The sequence below is a fragment of the Podarcis bocagei genome (assembly GCF_964188305.1).
Source record: "Podarcis bocagei genome assembly, chromosome: 16".
Taxonomy (NCBI): Eukaryota; Metazoa; Chordata; class Lepidosauria; order Squamata; family Lacertidae; genus Podarcis; species Podarcis bocagei.
The window spans coordinates 24,635,388-24,654,750 of record NC_138142.1 but is presented as its reverse complement, the minus strand read 5'-3'; the positions used below and the strand labels follow the sequence as shown (position 1 = coordinate 24,654,750).

Here is a 19,363-nt window from a genome sequence, read left to right as displayed (position 1 = left end):
TAAATATTCACCACTATTGCTGGACCCAAGAAAAGTGAAATCTCCCACCTGCCTGATTTTGGAGAGAGACACCAATTCACTGGAGTGCAGAATCCTGAAAAATTATTAGCAGGCATGTCCTGAGGAAAAGCATTGTCAAAGAGCATGCACACAAGAGCATACAACCACCAGAAGTGCAGGGCAGGAATGTAGTTTGTGAAGGCAGGTTCCATATTTGCCAAAGGAAAGGGGGTGGGTTGGAGAAATTTGCAATGATATTCTGGGCAGGAAAGCTCTGACAGGGGGAGATGCAGAGCAAAGCAGTTTGGGGACTTTTGCCCTTACCAAAGAGGCATAGTTTAGGAGGAAAGTTTCAAAAGAAATACACAAAAAATTATGGGGAGCCTTTTTTGTTGTTCTTTAAAAAGTGAGGGGAGCTCCTGCCTTTTGTAGCTGGATGGCAGACAGAAATTCAGTAGGTGAAGCTCTCCTCACAATTGTGCATTTGCTGATTGTCTTACAATTAGTAAAAATAAATGGTGGCTCCCCTCTTCCTAGGAAGAGAAGTTGGGCGAATGAATACAGTATTGGAAAATGAAACCATTCCGTTTATCGACTTGGGGCATGAAGGGGGGGAGGAGTACCAGTCTGTTCGCAGCGGGGAACTGGGGAGGGGGAAGGGGGAGAGAGAACGCGGTGCAACCGCTGCAATGTGGGGAGGGGGTGGAGCTTGCCGTGGGAAACGCTTGCAAGCCGCGAAGTGGGCGGTGGGTGGAGCCCCCGCCCCGGCGCCCCCGCCTTGCCCCGGCTGGGGGTCTTACCGTCGCACTTGCTTGGCGGGCTGGGCCCGCTCCCCTGCCCTTGGCTGCGCCGCCCGCTCAGCTGGCTTCCTCTTCCGCGGCCTGGAGGCGGAGGCTCCTCCACGCGGCCCAGCCTGCCTTGCCTGGGCAGCCGGGCTGTTCTGATCTCCTATGTCGGAGGAGACGGCAGCGGGCGCGGGGCCGGGGGGCTCCGGCTCGGGGCTCTGCTGGGCCTCGCTCTTCTCCTGCCTCAGCCTGGCCTGCTGCTATGTGGGCAGCCTCTACGTGTGGAAGAGCCACTTGCCCAGGTGAGTGGAGGAGAGCCGAGATGCGCCCCCGTGGAAAAAAAAAAAGCCCCGCTCGACTCCCCGCAGGACCAGGCGCGCTGCGTCTTTCGCTCGCTCCGACCCCATCACGCACCCGCGAAGTCTTTGCTCGCAGGTTCCCTTGAAGCGTCTAGGCTCCCTGGAGGAGGGGGGAACCTTTCCCGCTCTTTGGGGGCTGGACAGGGAGGGGGTTGCCACGGCCCGAGCAAACGGGAGGCGAGTGCTCCAGGTGAGGCAGAAGTTGCTCTGAGAGTCAGCTGCAACATTTAATGCACTGGGAAAGATTGTAAAATGAGTGCCCCCCCCCCCCGATCCGACGCTGCACTCCAAACGTGACCGCTTAAGGTGGCCGGGCTTCTTTGAAGTCCGCGCTCAGCTATGAACGCCCGTCTGCAATGGGTAGCAAGAACTTCTGGGAGTCAGTAATATCCAGGAGCCTTTGCTGGCGTAGCCGGCCCCCCCTCCTGCACTATATAACTTTGCTTATATAATCGCTTTCTTCCTGGATTGAGACATGGGTCAGGCAAGAGTCTGTGGGTTTCTTTGCAAACTCTTCAACGGGCAGGAAGCTTCGTGTTGAATGGGGGAAGCTGTTGGGGGTTCCTATCCCAGGGTAAAAAAATTATGTAGGAAATAAACCCTGTGAATACTGTAGCTGTGCTCCTGCTGCAGTCTTGCCTTGTGGGGATTTGCATCTTTGCCGGGTGGGCAGCCTCAGCCAGGGCCTCTAGAGGTCCGGCTCCTGCAGCTTCTCCTGCTGGGCCTTTCTCCTTCCAGGGACCACCCAGCTGTCATCAAACGGAGGTTCACCAGCGTCCTCATTGTCTCCAGCCTCTCACCCATCTTCATCTGGGCCTGGAAAGAGGTGACAGGCATTAAGGTGAGATCATGGCCAGGTCTGGAAAATGCCTGGCCAAAATAAGCAGGAGGTTTCTGTCACTTCAAGCTTCTTTAATTAGTAAGGTCATTTATATGCCACCTTTTAAAATCCTAAAATCAAAACAATAAAGGATACAAAATGGTCAGCATTTAAAAGCCAGAGAGTTTAAGATGCTGAAGGCACTAAAATGTTTTAAAATATTTGGGTATTTTCTGAAAAACCAAAATGTACCTGGTGCTTAAACGACTTGGGCATGGGTTGCAGCACAGTAGATGCAAAGTAGAGCATCTACTTTGCATGCAAAAGGTTTTGGGTTCAATCCCTGGTAACTCCAGTTACTGAGCTGGATGTGGGCTGGTACCCTTTATGTGCACTCAGGTTGGTACAGGAGGAGGCTGTTGGGTCCTACCTGGGTCCTAATTTGTTTAGGACTTCAGTGGGTGAGCATTAGCCTTTTGAATTGGGCCTGGAAACAAATAGGCAGCCAGTGACATTCTTTCGAAACTGTTTTGGTGATCGGCATGATCAGTGCCATCCAAAACTCTGGCTGCTGCCTTCTCCCCTCGTTCCTGTTCCGATGCCTCTGCCGTGCCCCTGTACATTTTGGAATGATCGTTTGTATGGTATTATGGGGGTTCCTCCATCACCACCACTTCTCAGGCATCTGAGCCTGTGAAGACTACGTAGGATGGTATTGGAACGGTGTGACATTGTTTACAGTAAGGCTTTTTATACCGCTTGTATGATGGAAACCATCTACCGTCGTCCTAATGGAAAAGAAAATTGTCCTGGGGGACAGATTGTCAGTTATGTAAGAGTGTCTGGATGTGTGTGGTGTCTGATTTTAGCACAATGTAAGAACTTTGCATGCAGGAAGGTGCCATGCTATTTAGATCAGCCCTTTATTCAGAACCATGAGGGCTGGAACCTTAATTTATTTTTAAGGGAAGAACCATAGCTCTCTGGTAGATCACCTGCTTTGCATGCAGAAAGCCACAAGTTCAATCCCCTGATATTTCCATGTAGAAAGACCCGTTCTGAAACCCTGAGGAGCTGCTGCCAGTCACTGCAGGTGGCAGTGATCTGGATGAGCCAGTGGTCTGACTTGATACCCAGTGGCCTCCTGTATTCCTATGCCTCCAGTTGTGGCTTGGCTCGCTTGTGCAAGCCGTCATTTATTTCGTAAAATTTATACACTGATTGATTGTACAAACAAGCAAACCTCAAAGCGGTTTACGAAAAGATAATAGAATCAAGGAAAAAATACAATACGTTAAAACATACAGGAAGTTAAAATACTAAACCGAGTTAAAATTCACACCGGCATTTCTAAGAGCCCAGGTAGGTTTGCCTGAACAATCATGTTTTTAGGTGGCGCCGAAAAGCTGTCATGAGCTATTTGTTATATAAGCACCAGGACAGTGCCCCAGTGGGGAGCCCATATTTATTAGCGTGTATAAAGGATCCTAGGTTCAGTTTTTAGTATCTCCAGTTAAAGGAGCTCCAGTAGCCCAGGGCAGTCAGGGAAGACAGTCCTCAGCTGGGTAGACCTGTGGCGAGAATTGATGTCCGGTTGTGCTTTGTAACTTATATGCATTGCACCATTGCAAGCTATGGTAGATTATTGCGGGGGAGGGGGGGATTTGTGCTTCCCCAGGGCTAATGAAGGCGTTTCCTCTTCTGCTCAGCCAGATGCATCCCTTCTTGCCCTGATGGGCTTCCGGCTTGAGGGCATTATACCAGCAACCGTGCTGCCTTTGCTGTTAACCATGGTAAGTGCAGCTCTTGATCAGGCAGCGCTCTGCTAGGATTCAGCAGGGCTCATTTACTCCCACATATTTAAGCCGTTCTCCCTTCTGGGGACCATATACAAGTGCTGGGTGAGACCAGTGTAGGGCACAATTAATATACATTTTACCTTTGTACAGCCTTACACTTCACCCTAAGGTCCCACCGCAGGTTACAACATTAGGACGCAATATTAAAAGCAGTTTAAAGCAACTTACAACCCCCCAAATAAATAAGGTGGGTCCTAAAGATATACACCTCAAGTTTCAAAAGCCAGAGTAAAGAGGTTTAAAGGATAGCTCTGTCGGTAGAGCATGAGACTCTTATTCTCAGGGTCATGGTTTTGAGCCCCGTGTTGGGCAAAAGTTTCCTGTGCTTCAGGGGGTTGGACTGGATGACCCTCATGGTCCCTTCCAACTCTACAAAAATAGGACAGAGAACTTTTTTGATGGAGGGCAATCTCCACTCAATGCACTTCATTTCAAGAAAGATGAAGTGGAAAGGCTGAAGAATAGTTACGGAGATTGGGATGGAATAGATTCTTGTTTATTCTGGAACAGGTGTACTAATCAAAATGTTTTGCCAGGAAAATGGTTCTGATCTTTTATACTTTTAGTTTATACCCTTTTTATTATGCAAAATTTTGAATAATGATGTTGATTTGTGGCAATTTATACTAGTTTAAAACTTTTCAATAAAAAGCTTTTTTAAAAGGAAGAGGGGGAAAAGACAACCCTCAATGCCACGCTGACTGATGTGGCTCTTCCATATTTACACACCAGGTGCAGAAAATGCAAGGGCTGATTTTTACATGTGCTTGTGAACATGTTCTTTGCTCCTTCTCCCTCGCCCCACAGGTCCTATTCCTTGGTCCTCTTATCCAGCTCTCGATGGACTGTCCTTGGGACCTGGTAGAAGGTTTGAAAGTTGCGTTTGGTAAGACTACGTAGATTGGCATGTGATGGCAGGGCTTGGAGAGCAACTGCAAGAGACTCTAGGAGTGGGGCTGGGGAACTTTTACAGGCCAGGGGCCACATTCCCTTCTGGAGAAGCTTCCAGGGGCCACATGCCAGGGTGGGCTGAGCCAGAGGCAAAAAGGGGGTTGGAGAAACGAATGTGAGCGTTACCCTTGTACAGGAGGCTAGTTTTTACACGAACTTACCCACCCACCTGCCTCTGTCTTCCGCCCTCGCAAACAAGAAGCATTATCAGAGTTCATAGACATATTCCAGCCAGGCAAAAACACTGAATGGGTGGGGGACATGAAGCCGGTTTGGTAAGGGTTGCAGCCTGAGGATCAGATAGACAGTAAAGGCCTGGAAGGCTGCATTTGGGCCTTGCTGTAGGGCAAAAAGCGAGTGTCTCCTTGTTTTCCCTCATGACACTCTACTCCCAGCATGCAGTGCGCTCATTTCAGGAAGCAAGCTTTTCATGCTGGCTGGAGCGATGGGAGTTGTAGTCCAAAGCAGCTGGAAGGCTCACAGGTTGGCAAAGGCAGGTTGATGGGATGTCATCCCAGTGCCTGCTTTTCCATGCCTCTCTGGAATGTGTGCTTTAAGCCCCTGGCGAAGTGGTTATAATTGCCCTCCTTCTTGGACACCCATTGGCAAAACACCCCCTTTTTTTTGCTACTGCTGTGCCTTCTCAAGAGGAGGGGTGGGGTGTAAGTAACACTACTCCTCCTCCTCGCCCCCCAGACCCCAGCTTTTGGGTTCTCTGTCTGACTGACATGCGCTGGCTCCGCAACCAGGTCATTGCGCCCTTCACGGAGGAGCTGGTCTTCCGGGCCTGCATGCTGCCCATGCTCGTCCCTTGCACAGGATTGGGGCCTGCTGTCTTCACCTGCCCGCTGTTCTTCGGAGTTGGTGAGTGCCATATTTCTCCCTGGCAAGAGGAGACTGTTTCTTGAGGCGGTCCCAACCTTCACCTAATTGCTTGGACTTTCTAGTTCCTTCTTAGCACAAGGCTGACACATTTTTGTGGGCCTGAAACCAAGGATGGTGAGCTTTTCAAGCTGCTTGGAGGTTACCAGACTCCATCTCCCATCATCACTTGCTGGCTGGGGCTGATGGGAGTTGTAGTCCAGTGAGGCCTACAAAGCCACAGATTTCTCAGGGCCGAAACTGGAGTGTTTGTTTGTACTACAGAAAGTTTTGAGGCACTTCCTACTCTTTCTCTGGTTTCTTAAATGTATTTTTTTATCATTCCCTGCATATTCTAAATTAACTTCACTTATTCTTTTATTCAGCTACTTTAATTATTTACTCTTATGAAACTGCAGGTTATTACAACAATCCTGCCAATGTCCTTATCTGTTTACAACTCCCCTCTGAAGAAAGGTTGCAGCGTTTGTGCCTTTTTAGTTTAGAGAAAAGGCGAGCAAGAGGCAACATGATAGGAATGTATAAAATTATGTATGGCATATTGAGAGCAGACAGAGAAAAACATCCCACTTTCATGACACTAGAACTCGTGGGCACCCTCTGAATCTGAATGTTGGGAGATTCAGGGCAGACAAAAGAAAGTATTTCATGCAGCTCAGATTTAAACTATGGAACTCACTTCCACAGGAGGCAGTGGTGGCCACCAAGTTGGATGGCTTTAAAAGAGGATTAGATGAATTCACAGAGGAGAAGCAGCTATCAATGGCTAAAACTTAGCCACAACGGCTGTACTCTGCCTCCACTGGGAATCACAGGACGGGGAGCACTCTTGTGCTCAGGTCTTGCTTTGGGGATTTGCACAGGCATCTGGTCGGCCACTGTGAGAACAGGATGCTGGACTGATGCAACAGGCTCTTCTAACGTTGCAGGAAGAACCTTGGCTTTTGCAGGGAGATGATGGGGGGGGGGAGAGAAGGCCATTCAGAAGGCTGTTCTGCCACATGTGCTGAGATGCGTCTTTGTTTTCTAGCTCACTTTCACCATGTCATTGAGCAGCTACGGTTTCGCCAAGGAAGCACAGCCAGCATCTTCCTCTCAGCAGGTATGGCTTGGGCAGTCCCTTATTTTCCTCACCATCAGAAGCCAAGAGGGTGGCAGGACATTGGCCACAGGGTCCTTTTGAGATGCGCGCACACACACACACACACACACACACACACACACACGGCAGTATTACCATTTCGGGAGGAGATGTCAGCTGAGTGGCAGAGCGCACACTTTGCACCCAGAGGTTCAATCTGCAGCTCCGGTTCCTGGCACGTTCCTTTGGAGGAATCAGGTGGTCCCGTCTCTGTTGGAGGGCCAGGGGAGCTGCTGCCTCTCAGAGTACACTCGTACCTTGGAAGTCGAATGGAATCCATTCCAGAAGTCCATTCAACTTCCAAAACGTTTGAAAACCAAAGTGATTCGAAGCTCCTGCATCCAATCAGAAGCCAAAGACCATCAGACGTTCAGCTTCCAAAATAGTTCGCAAACTGGAACACTCACTTCTGGGTTTGTGGCATTCAGGAGACAAAACGTTCGACAACTAAACTGTTTGAAAACCAAGGTACGACTCTACAGGGCTAGATGGACAAAAGGGTCTGTCCTGGGCTAAGGAATTTGATTGTTTGTTCTGCACAAATGTATAGATTGGCGTTTAGCTCAGACTGAAAGGTGTAGGTGGCGTTGGCCAAGCAAAGTGGTTTGTAAGCCAATTTCATTATGTGGTGTATCACTGTGTGGGCAACTTGCTCATCCAGAAGATGCTGCCTGAAAAAAGGATGCTCTCCCCAGCCCCCTACCACCCTCTTCTCAACCCTCCACCAGCTTCTGACGGACTGCTTCCTTTGCAGTGTTCCAGTTTTCATACACAGCTGTTTTCGGAACATACACAGCCTTCATCTTCATCCGGACAGGTAGGTGGGGAAAGTGAATAAGGGAATTGCACCAGTTGGGGTGGGGTTTAGGAATGAGAAGGTGCTGCCTATGTTAATGGGGATCCCCCTGTCCCTCTCCTGCTCAGTTGCCCCCCAAGGTAGCAGCTGGCAATCACATTATGCATGTGAGAGAGTTTGAGTATCTCGGATACCAAAACCAAATGGTTAACGGCACCAAAACAGCCACGGAGAATCAAGGGGTGGGAGGTATCGGCATGCATTGGGTGCGTTCCGGTGGGTGCAGCAGTACTGAAAGAGAGAAGGCTTAAAAAACAGCCCAATGGGGACTGAAATTTTTCGGCACAGTTTACAGGGGCTGCACAATGCTGAGCGTCAGCCAGAGGAGGAAAGCCCAAAGAGGTGGAGGCACAAGAGAATGTGAAATGATGCCTGTTGTGATGCAGGCCCTTCCCTTAGGGCACCCCTGATGTGGTGCAGGAATGAATGTCAGAGAGGCATTCCCCTTGGCCGCGAATCTTTCAGTGACTGCTGTCTTTCACCCTAACCTGCCTTTACCAGGTTGTCCTAAGGAGAGGTGGTGTGGAAGCAGAGGGCAGGATTAATAAATAGCCTAAAATCAGTGTGTGCTGCTGCTGCTTTTTACTTTAGAACACTGTATTTCCCCTGATAGGCAGATTTAAGCAGATATTACAAGCAATTCAGATTTCTTAGGGCAATAGCATTAAGGTACCATATAGGTTAATTGAATATTCAGTCTGTGTGTGTGTGGTGAAAGGAATTAGGATGTCTTCAGAGAGAACTCTTAGCCTAAGCCATTTCTATTGCAACTCCACATGAGTTGTCTCTTCAGCCCATAAGGACTAGGGACTTAGGATTTTAAATAGTATCTGCTGGAGGCATCCTGCTCAGTCCCTCCTCCCTCTCCCCACAGGGCACCTCATTGGGCCTGTGCTCTGCCACTCCTTCTGCAACTACGTCGGGTTCCCTGCTGTCGGCGCAGCCCTGGACCACCCGCAGCGCTGCCTTGTCATCTTCTTCTACCTGCTGGGAGTGATCCTCTTCCTCCTCCTCCTGCACCCCATGACGGATCCCGCTTTCTTTGGCCACCTGCCCATCTGCTCCCTCTCCAGACTGACTTCGCACACCAGCAGCCTCGGCAGCTTCTCCCTCTGCTCTTGACACCTGCCTGGGACCTTCTCCCAATCTCCCCACACCCCATGCACCCTTGCGTCTACAGTGGCACACAGCGCTGACGCTGTACACTTGCACCGGTTTCGAGGTGGCTTTCTCCTCATGGCCCCCACCCCTACCCTCCTCGTCCTCTTCTGCAGTTGTCATGGGGAGAGTGGGAAAAGCCATTTTCTGAAACCTGTTTGCGGTGGAAACGTAGCTGTGCCTGCGTTCTTGCACACATCTCCGCCTGAGCCAGCCAGCCCTTTTTATAGACCCCTGGGGGGCCTTCTTTTCCTCCAGGCCCCAAAGAGCTCTATTTTTTATTATTAAAGGTCTTTAACGAGGCCCTGTTGGTGTTTTAATTGTGGCTGAGGTTTGAAGGTGGCCTGTCCTTCCACTGTGCTGCTTGGTTATAGACTTGGCGCTTGCGTTTTATTCAGGGCTGGGAGCAGGGGGTGCTTGGCGAAGGGGCAGAGCTTCCTGAGTCTCTGTTGGTTCCGGCAGAGGGTGGGCCACAAGTACTTGTGACCAGGCAACAACTTCATTGAGGTCATGGGGATGGGGAGGCCGACCTTCCAGGTGTTGGGAGATTCCAGCTCCTGTCATCCCTAAGCCTTGGCCACATTGACTGGGACTGGGAGTTTGACAACAGCTGTTCTCCCATCAAGCTCTATCCCAGATGCAGTTCTCTGCTGAAAACAAAGGGAGGAGTGTTTTGCTTCCGGAAAGTAGGGGCTTTTGCCCCAGCCTGCCCAGAAGGTAGCTGGAGCAGATGAGACGCAAGTTTTTAGCATCACAGTCTCTGCTGGACTGATGGAGCCCTGCTCCGCCACACAACTTGGAAGGAGCACAGTACGAGAAAATGTTTCTTCCAGGAACCTTTGGACATGCAATATCATTATGGCAGTGACCTCACATGCCTCCACCAGTGGTCTTGCACGTGACAGTGTCCTATTGTACGCTATTCCAGTCTCATCTGGCCCAAGTTCAGAGTGAGGAAGCTTCACGTTGCTGCTAAGGCTGGTGTGGGGGGAGCCTGTGGCCTCCAGGTGTTTGTGGGACTACAAGCCCAAAGCTGCCATTTGCACCAGAGGATGAAAAAAACATTCCAAAGGTGCTGATCTCCCACCCACCACCCCTCCCCAAGCTCTTATAAGAACCAGGGTCGATTTTACAGAACTGTATGTATACTTTTTATGTCTCTGGATGTGGTTGAACATGATCCATGGTGTGTTGGGGGATAGCTAGAGAATGAACTGTATATAAAGCAGCAATGGGACACCCTGAACTTCACACTCTGTGGCTCCTAGAAGCTGTCAGCATGCAGCAGCCGCCTCCCCCTGGGAAACTGCTTTGGCCGGCCAGCTATACCTGGTGAAGATAGCCGATGAGTCTCAAACCCTCAGTGAGTTAGGGACTTCCCCTGCATGCAAAGACAGGCTCTGGTGGATTGAGCAGATGAGACCAATGGTGGATCCAACAGTCAAGAAGGTGGTTTCTGCATGTGCTGTAGAGGGAAGTGAGGGGCAGATTGGGCTCATCAATTTGGGAAAGTAGCCCATCTAGGAGAAGATAAACTGATCCTAAACCTCCACTGTCTTGTGGGATAGCTTGGGGAGAAGAAAAGGCTAAAGAGTAAACCCCACACAAATCCAGAGTGGAGTCCCAAAGACAGTTGGATGGCACCTTGTATGCCTCCTTCCTGCAACTCCTGCAGCCAAGTTGGAGCCAGATGTATTGCTCTGCCTTCCTTTGGACCACATCAGCAGGGCCGGGGGGGGGGGGGAGGCTTGTATGGGCAGCCAGGACCTCCATACGCACTGTCCAAGCTTGCGCTCCAGGGAGGTCACTTTGGTGCTGCTAACGCAGCCATTTGACTTCATCCATGGAGGCCCACTCAGTTATCTCTTGAGACAATAGACCAATTGTCCTCCATATGCTTATTTGAATTTGTTTTTGCTTAACAGCTTCCATCATCACTGGCTATGTGGCTGGGGCTGATGGAAGTTGCCGCCCAACAATATCTGCAGGGCTACAGGTTCCCCATCCTTGGCTCCCCATCTATTCCTACACAAAGGTCTAGCCTTCCCCTCTCCTGTACATGCCATTCCATATACTTGTCCAAGTGCAACAGAGTGGGGGGAAAAAAGGACTTCCATGCTGGGTGGGCCTCCAGTGGGCGCAGTTTATTGGTACAGCATTCCTTCCAAGCCAGCCCTCCCCTGCCTCCTCTGGTACCCGCCTCCTTCCCAGTCCCAGCATAAAACCCAGGAGATGCACTTGGCGGTGGCCCGTCTGGTCAAACGGTGGCCCCTCCCTCTAGGTCAGCAACAACACTTGCCTCTCCTGTGGGGGTGGGCCAAGGGAAAGAGGGGGGTTCTGGGGAAGAGGGAAGGGAATGTGTGGGACGGGGAATGTGTGCAACTAGCTCAGCAGCAAAGAACAGACACGACAGCTTCTACAAAGGGGGAGGGGGAACCTTGAGAGACTTGTTTCCTCACCAAAACCACCCTGGATCCACCAGCTGCAGCATGTGGGTGGAAGTGGGGGGAATCTCAGCCTCTTGCCCAGCAGCGGGGGAAGATGGTTGTGGTGGTGGTGGGGTTAGTAGCGGTAGTGCCCTCCCCTCTTCCATGGTGGGCACAAAGCTCTCGATGGCACCAGTTCCCCACAAGCGAGTGTGTGGGGAGTCGCTCTGCTCCCACGTGCTTTTTTTTGTTTCTGGTGAGATGGGGGTAGGTGGGCAGGGTGGGACGGGGAGCAGGGAGATCACAGGTCGCTCTCTCCGTACAGGGCGCTGGAGAAGGAGACATAGTCCAAAGCGCCGGACACAGCGTCAGCTCCTGTGTACTTCGTCATCCTGCTGATGCAGTATTCGGCCTGCTCTGGTGGCAGCTCCCGACGTAGCTCTTCTATCGTGATGTAGTTCTGCAGCAGGGAGGGAGGATCAAACAAGGAGGAACAGCATGTTACTCAAAAGACCAAGGGTGAGGCATCTCAGGCTTGGGGGCCAGATGTGGCCCTCCGAGGTTCCCTATCTGTCCCCCCCAGATTACACATCCTTACTCATATTTTATTTCCCTTGACTGCATGCTGTGGTAGCATAATATGCACCCTCCACCAGCATTTTTGCCTGCCAGGAACATGCCCTCAAACTCAGATAATGTCTCTTCTGAGGCTGGATGGAGGTAGAGATGAGCTAATAGAAACTAGCCTTCTGTAGCATGGTAATTTTTTTTTTACTTTGGTTGCTCTGTCCACTTTTGTCTCTGGTGCTACCCAACACAGAAGATGGCTCAGAATGGAATGTGGTTGACGCATTGCACACTGTGCAGGCCTGTTCTAGGTTGCAATATTCCACTAACAGAGTCCAGGAACCCTTTTTCTGTTAGGGCAGCTGTGATGGAACCTTGAGCTCTCCACCTGTTGTCAAACTACACCTCCCATCATTCCTGGCTGTTGGTGGGTTGTGGTCCCAGCAACACCTGGAGCACCAAAGGTTCCCCACACTTAGGGGCAGTTTGTCAAGGGCTGCATGCCAGGGGCAAACAAGGCCTGAGCCTAAAATGGGTAGGATAGCCTTTACTTCTCTGCTACCTGAATGGAAAGAAGCCACCCCCCCACAAAAACACTTTCTAGACCTGCCAGGAAAGGCTTGAAACATGCCCGGTGGCAGGAGAGGAGACATAAAGAAGAGAGGAAACAGATTATTGGAAGGCTTTGAATTCTGCTTCAATGCCTAGATCTTAATTTTAACTGCAGAATATCACTCAACCTCAGCATAATGTTGCTGGGTCCTATGAATAAGCAAGAGACACTAATTTTGCTTCTGTGGACAAGAGATAGCTCCACTTCTCCTGTTCTTTTGGTGCAACGCTTACCTTGTCTGAAGCCAGGATCTTGAAGGAAGCCACGACTTGCTCTGCAGTGTCTGTCTCAGCCGTCTCACGAGTCATGAAGTCAATGAAGGCCTGGAAGGTCACCACGCCTGTGTTGTTTGGATCTACCAGGGTCATGATGCGTGCAAACTCCACCTCGCCCTGTCAGGAGGGAAGAGCAATAGGGATGTTGGTCAATCAGGGAGGGATGCTCCCTGCCAAGGGACATTCAGCATCCCTGACCAGTTTTCCCACCCAGAGCCACCCTTGGATCATGGAATGGGGCTGAAAACTGCCTCAGGGCAGACCCAACCCATTTCCACTCAGGTTTTGCTGTCTAGGGATGGCCAAGGCTTTGGTTCAGTCACCATTTTCAAGCAGACCAGGAGATCCTTGTGATATTAAACTACCCAGAATTTGCCCTCCAACGGATGTTGTAAGGAAAGCTATCCTTCTGGGCCCCCAAAAGGGGCAGCTTCCTACCAAGTCATATCCCATGGAGATCAAGCAGGCCCGGAAGTCGTCAGGATCCATCATTCCGTTTCTCTTCTGCAAAGAGCAAAGAGGGGGAAAGAAGCTGTTGATTTGGAAGAAGACACCCCCAGCCCCAAATTCTACACTCCTGAAGGGAAACGCTGCATAAACTGGTGGCACTGGGCACCCTTCACAGGAACACAGGAAGTGGCCTTACATCGAGACAGACCATCCGGTCCACCTCACCCGCCATTGCCTACACTGACTGGTAACAGTTTACCCAGGTTTCAGGCAGGAGACTCCCAGCACTAACTGGAGATTGAACCCATGACCTTTTGCAAGCAAATCAGATGCTCTGCATCTGAGCTATAGCCCTTCCACAGTCTGTGAACAAGCCCCGCGCTCAGCCAAGTCCCCCTTTCTTGTGGCTTGTTTGGAGCTGACCTCCTCTCTGAACGGTTGCTGAGAGAGAGAGAGAGACCAAAGCCATGTGTAGCCATTGGGCGGCTCGGGAGTCCCAGCCGCCTCACAGATTGCCACCATGCCTCTTGCAAAGTTTTTCCGTTGGCCAGGCTGGGATTAGCTGGACACACCCTCTTTGTTGCTGGTATCAAGATCGGGCATGGGCTGGCGATGGTGGCAAGCGAGCCTGGAGCTAGGCCAATGTGAGGAACCTCTAGCTAGGCTAAGGTGAGGAACCTCCAGCTAGGCCAAGGGGAGGAATATATAGCTAGGCTAAGGTGAGCAACCTCCAGTTTGGCCAAGGTGAGGAAAATCTAGCTAGGCTGAGGTGAGGCACTTCTAGCTAGGCCAAGGCAAGGAACCTCTAGCTAGGCTAAGGTGAGGAAAATCTAGCTAGGCCAAGGCGAGGAAAATCTAGTCAGGTCAAGGGGAGGAAAATCTAGCTAGGCCAAGGCGAGGAAAATCTAGTCAGGTCAAGGGGAGGAAAATCTAGCTAGGCCAAGGCGAGGAACCTCCAGCTAGGCCAAAGTGAGAAAAATATACCTAGGCTAAGGTGAGGAACCTCCAGCTAGGCCAAGGGGAGGAAAATTTAGCTAGGCCAAGGTGAGGAAAATATAACTAGGCCAAAGTGAGGAACCTCTAGCTAGGCCAAGGTGACAAAATAATAATAATAATAATAATAATAATAATAATAATAATAATAATAATAATAATAATAATAATAATAATAATTTATTTGTACCCTGCCCATCTGGCTGGGCTTCCCCAGCCACTCTGGGCAGCTTCCCAAAAAAATATTAAAATCCTCTAATACATCAAACATTAAAAGCTAGGCCAAGGCGAGGAACCTCTAGCTTGGCCAAGGTGAGGAAAATCTAGCTAGGCTAAGGTAAGGAACCTCAAGGCCTCTCTACCTGGCCCTCGGGACTCTCCCTGAGGCATGGCCCTTCCCCTTCTTCGCTGGCCCTGCTGCATGCTCCCCTCAAGTGCCCTGACCTATGATCATGCTTCTTGCTTGCCTGCGTGGGCTTTTGCCCAGCTGGAGTGTGACCTCTTGTGCAAAGGTTGCACCCATTGCCTCTCCCACTTTTTTGCCTCTCATCCTTCCTGCCACTGGGTTGCCCATGAGGGAATGTGGCCATTGGGCTGAAAAGGAGTCCCTCACCCTTGGTCTAGGACAAGAGACCAGGCTCCTGACTCCATCGTTTGATCAGCTCTAGATTAGCCTCCATGGCTGGAACAACAGCAGGGATCTGGTGTGAGGGCTGCGTGAACTGGAGATGCAGGCAAGAATTTGGCAGGAGGCTGCCTGTTGCAGGCTTGCAGTTGGATTAAGCTCGGGAGAAGTGTGCAAGCGAGAAGCGGCGGTGAGTGTGCGAGTGGTCAGGGCTGGGTTTGCAAGAGGCCACCTTACCCGGTCGAAATGGTTGAAGGAGGCCCGGAACTCGTTCATCTGTTCCTGGCTGATTCCCTTGGCATCGCGGGTCAGAATCTGGTTCTCGACTTCGTTGATAGTGCGGGCAATGGTGGTCAGCAGCTGTTCCCAGCCCACCCGGATGTGCTGCATACAGTCAAAGACAGTGGGGTTTGCAGAATGAGATCCAGAAGCACTGGGGAAGGAGGTGGGGGGCAATCACACCCACCCAATCCTTCACCTACTTGCTGGAGATCCATTCTGGGGGGGGGGGGTTCAGCCAGGAATTATCCCCCCTTTTTAATATTCACTTATTGAAAATCAAAATCAGCAAAATCAACAAATCAGCAAAAATGCTGTCAATAAATTCAGCCTGGTACAATCCCACACTTTGTACAGTTTTGCCTTTTAAGAGCTAAAAGAAAGATAAAACAATTAAAGGAAAGGAAACAACCCCAACAAATAAGACTACCAACACACTAAATAGGTTCCAGTTCGAATTTCAAATTGTCATGGAATAAATATCTGCCTCAATTTCCAATTTTCCTCATGGTATTCCTTGTAGATTACAACTACTACTATATGTATTATTTATATGCTGCCCATTTGACTGGGTTGCCCCAACCACTCTGAGTGGTTTCCAACAAATATAAAACCACAGTATATAATAATAATACTCATATAGTTCTTTAATCTTGCATGCTTCAAAATGCTTATATTTATGTGCAGGAAGGCAAGCTGCTACTTGGAAGACTAAGCAACTAGTCTTAAGTTGGCTGGTTTTCACAAACATATGAAAGTTATTATTTTTACACCCATGCATCGTGGAGTTTGACTTTTATGTATCTTAACAGCCCACCCGGGAATTATTTCCGAAAATGCCCCCACCCCTGCAACACACATGCAGACCCCCCCACCTCCATAGTGTAGCTGGTGTGCTTGTTGTCAAAGATGAGGGCCTCTTGGATGAGTTGGTGGTCTCCCTCCAGCTTGTCGATGTTGGCCTTGTAGTTGATGATGTTCTGCTCATGCTGCTTCAGGTGGTTCATCTGGTCCTCAAGAGACCCGCTGATGTCCACAGAAATGTGGCCGATTTCCTGCCAGGGGAGGGCAGAAGGGAAGCCTCCTGTTAGCTTAAGACCCTAGAACCTAGCTCTGATCTCATGGGGCACCCTTCCTCTACAGCAGCACTGGGAGAACCTGTAGCCCCCCCAGGTGTGGCTGGGTATCAATTCTTAGTGGCCTCAGAGAACACGGCCAGTAGTCAGGCTGGTGGAAGTTGCTGTACAAAAGCACCTGGGGGGAGCACAGGTTCACTATCTCTGCCCTACAAGTGATGGTTTGTCACTGGCAAAGACAGATTCACTATACATTAGCTTTACAGAGCTGCCGCATTTGGTCAGCACTTATTGGCTAACGAGAGGAGCCATAACCTGTTGCCTAGAGGGCCATTTCACCCTTTCCAAAGCCATTTGTTGGATCCCTCCTATGGGTGGCATCCAGAGCGTTGTAAGGTGGAAGGGTCAAGAAATAGCAGTAAGATTCTGACTTAGGGAAGCAGTCCAAGCATCCTGGAGTCTCAAGCCTGCTCTGATGCTCCAATGCCCATCCTGCTTCTAACCCACTAGACAGCCCCCTCACCAGACAGAGCTCGTAATCTCTCCCAGGGGATGTAGGTAGATAGGGGCGTAGGTAAGGAGTTGCCATACAAGGAGTCAAATATTTGGTGCATTGTATGCTGATCAGCAGCATTTCTCAAGGATTTTGGGCCAGAGTGTCACCCAGTCCTATCAGTAGATGCCACTGGGGACTGAACTTAGAACCTTCTTCATGCAAAGCTCTACCACTCAGCTGAGGTCCTTGAGGGCATTTTGCCCTGGCGGATGGGGCAGAAGAGGACCTTACCTCCATCTTTGTCTGGATCCAGGGACCAATGATGTTAGCCTGGGCGGCAAACTGGCGTCGGAGGCGTTCATTGGCTTGCTGTCTTGCCAGCTCTTCTTGCAGGGTTTGATCACGGTGTGGGACCAGCTGCTTCACCTGGAGAAGCAAGATAAAAGAGACTCTGCACATAAGTATTGGGGTTTAGAGACCCTACTGGAGGGAGATGTGGGTTGGTGTGGTGTTGGGTGTAGTCCTGGGAGGACAGGAGGCACTCTGCCCCCTCACTTAGAGCCTTTCCTGCCTAGGATGAAAGCAGGACTTCCAAAGCACATGCATCAAGGCAGCTGGAGAACCTCCAGATGTTCCTCTTCTTGGCATTTGTTTAGGGTAGGGGACCTGAAAGCCCTCCAGATGTGGTTGCACTACAGTTCCCATCATCACTGGCCATGCTGACTATGGCTGATAGGAGTTGGAGTCCAATGACAGCTGGAGGGCCTGACAGGTTCCCCACATCTGGTTTAGAGGCTCAGTGAATTAATCAGCTACTCCTGGAAAGAGGAGCTCTTGACTTATTGTCACTTATTGAATCAGGGATGAAGGACCGCAGCATTGTTTAGCTTCTGCATCAGCCAAGGCCCCAGAGATTTGGAAAACACCCTCCTGAAACTGGACAGGCAGCTACAATTCTGATATTTCATCCCTTGCTGAAAACATGGATTGCTTGCTAAGCTTTGTTGGAGAATTAATTTTCTGCACTGTTGGGCACTTGTTCTTCATTTTATTATTCTTTAATGATTTTAACATATCTTTTTAATGAGTTGGCATTTTGTAAATCATTTTATAAACAAACGGGGGATGGGTCTGTGCCTTGGCAGTGGACTTTCCATTCCTCTCTAGAAAACAATCTGGAGCTGGCAGAGGGGAGGATGTCTGCTCAGGTCCCCCATAAGAACACCAGGTAAGACCTGCAAACTAAAAAGGCCCCATCTAGTCCAGCATCCTAGATGCCCCCATGGGAAGCAGGCAAGCAGGAAGTTTTTAGTGTTTGATGTTGTATTGTGTTTTTACTATTTTTTGTTGGGAGCCGCCCAGAGTGGCTATCCCTCTCCTGCCACCATTCCCCAGTTGCATTACTTTTGATCCTGGAGGAGGTATATAGCTTCCGTGTCCCATAGCCACACACCCCATCTGGATGTCTCCTGTGTCTTTTGAGAGGGGGAGCACAAGCAAGGGAGCAAAGACAGTATCCCAAGGAGTCAGGGAGGAGCACAGCACCTTGGGGGTGACCCGAACCAGCAATAGCCTTTGCCCAAGACCCTCACACAGCTCCCGCAGACACACCATGGGGCTGGTTTCTTAAAAGGATGCTCTCACCCTGTCCCACTTGTTGGCGATGTCGAGATGCGAGAGGTTGGTGTAAGGGTTCAAGCCCGACAGCTTGATGCCGTAGGTCTGCGCAATCTTCTGGATCTCGTTCTGGATGCCCAGGATGGCCATGCGCTCCTTGTCAGCCTCAGGCAGGGTGGCTTTGAACTGCTCATGGGCTGTAATCAGGCTCTGCTCCAGGAGGAAGGGGTGAAAGTTAGTTGCTGTCCAGGTGAGTACAGCAGGCAGAAGGAAATGAGCTCTCTACTTCCTTTTGCTTTGCATAAATCTATTGCTCTTTGTAAGAACATGAGGCGAGCCTCCTGGATCAGGCTCACAGCCCACCTGGTCCAGCTTCCTGTTGTCCCAGTGGCCAACCAGGTGCCTCCAGAAAACTTGTTGGCCATCTGGACACACATGCATTGGCACCCTGCTCAACTGTGATTCCCAACAACAGGTATTCAGTGGCGGTAGAATACAGTCATCCATCAATAACTTTCTCCTCCATTAATTTGTCTAATCCTCTTTTAAAGCCATCCATGTTGGATAGCTCTCACTCTCAGCATGATTCATACTGTTATAAACCTGTATCATGTTCCTCCTCCATCATAGCTAAGAAGCCTTTCCCCCCCCCCAACATGAAGTTGCTTCCAGCATCCCTTGTTGACCTGTGCTGTACCTTCTCCAGCTCTAATTTCAGGCCCAATGTAATTGCTTGGAGTTCTCAAGAAGCATTTGGCCCTGCTGATGCGCCTCACCTGGATCTCTTCAATGCTGTGCACAATGAACATGTCCTGAAGGTCCTCGATGGCCCCATCCATCCAGTTGTTGAAGGGGGCAGCTCTCTTGGCGAACTCCAGGTACAGCTGGTCAATGGTCTCCAGCAGCTTCTCCACACGCTGGGTGGCAAGGAGAGGAAAGAAGGTGAGGATCAGAGAATAAAGTCACCTCCCTCATACCGAAGAAGAAGGGACCAAATCCTGCCAGCGCCCCTTTCCTCACCTCCAGGGCATCTCTCCTCTTCTGAGTGAGTGTCCCCAGGGTGTCCCACTGGTCACAGATGGCCTGGCAGCGGGAGTTCACAGAGGCTGCGTCGTGGTAGTCCAGCTCACTGTAG

At 50.3% G+C, this 19,363-nt stretch overlaps 3 protein-coding genes across 3 annotated transcripts in view; 1 reads left to right on the top strand and 2 right to left on the bottom strand.

Moving 5' to 3' along the window:
• The window catches only part of LOC308575633 (acylphosphatase-2-like), a 40,380-nt gene extending 39,486 nt beyond the window's left edge, over positions 1 to 894 (bottom strand). The window contains exon 1 of the mRNA XM_081174390.1: positions 801 to 894. The gene's annotated coding sequence lies outside the window, so the exon portion shown is untranslated. The remainder of the gene's footprint in view (positions 1 to 800) is intronic.
• On the top strand, positions 879 to 9,114 carry RCE1 (Ras converting CAAX endopeptidase 1). The gene is made up of 8 exons (XM_081174386.1): positions 879 to 1,087; positions 1,883 to 1,985; positions 3,674 to 3,757; positions 4,631 to 4,709; positions 5,471 to 5,638; positions 6,687 to 6,758; positions 7,552 to 7,614; positions 8,528 to 9,114. The coding sequence occupies exons 1-8, from the start codon at positions 951 to 953 to the stop codon at positions 8,773 to 8,775; spliced, it is 954 nt and encodes a 317-aa protein (XP_081030512.1). The 5' UTR covers positions 879 to 950; the 3' UTR covers positions 8,776 to 9,114.
• Positions 9,115 to 10,930: 1,816 nt separating this feature from the next.
• The window catches only part of ACTN3 (actinin alpha 3), a 42,731-nt gene continuing 34,298 nt past the window's right edge, over positions 10,931 to 19,363 (bottom strand). The window contains exons 13-21 of the mRNA XM_081175264.1: positions 19,249 to 19,357; positions 19,005 to 19,145; positions 18,256 to 18,438; positions 16,903 to 17,037; positions 15,915 to 16,094; positions 14,998 to 15,144; positions 13,131 to 13,196; positions 12,651 to 12,809; positions 10,931 to 11,697 (exon numbers count right to left, since the gene is read on the bottom strand). Coding sequence (XP_081031390.1) covers positions 11,539 to 11,697; positions 12,651 to 12,809; positions 13,131 to 13,196; positions 14,998 to 15,144; positions 15,915 to 16,094; positions 16,903 to 17,037; positions 18,256 to 18,438; positions 19,005 to 19,145; positions 19,249 to 19,357 — 1,279 coding nt within the window. The 3' untranslated portion in view covers positions 10,931 to 11,538. The remainder of the gene's footprint in view (positions 11,698 to 12,650; positions 12,810 to 13,130; positions 13,197 to 14,997; positions 15,145 to 15,914; positions 16,095 to 16,902; positions 17,038 to 18,255; positions 18,439 to 19,004; positions 19,146 to 19,248; positions 19,358 to 19,363) is intronic.

Bases quoted from the DNA above. Each gene is read 5' to 3' on its own strand.
- RCE1 (XM_081174386.1), top strand. From the start codon at position 951: ATGTCGGAGGAGACGGCAGCGGGCGCGGGGCCGGGGGGCTCCGGCTCG. The intron at 1,088-1,882 runs GTGAGTGGAGGA...TTCTCCTTCCAG, and splicing joins TGGAAGAGCCACTTGCCCAG to GGACCACCCAGCTGTCATCA. The intron at 3,758-4,630 runs GTAAGTGCAGCT...CTCGCCCCACAG, and splicing joins TGCCTTTGCTGTTAACCATG to GTCCTATTCCTTGGTCCTCT.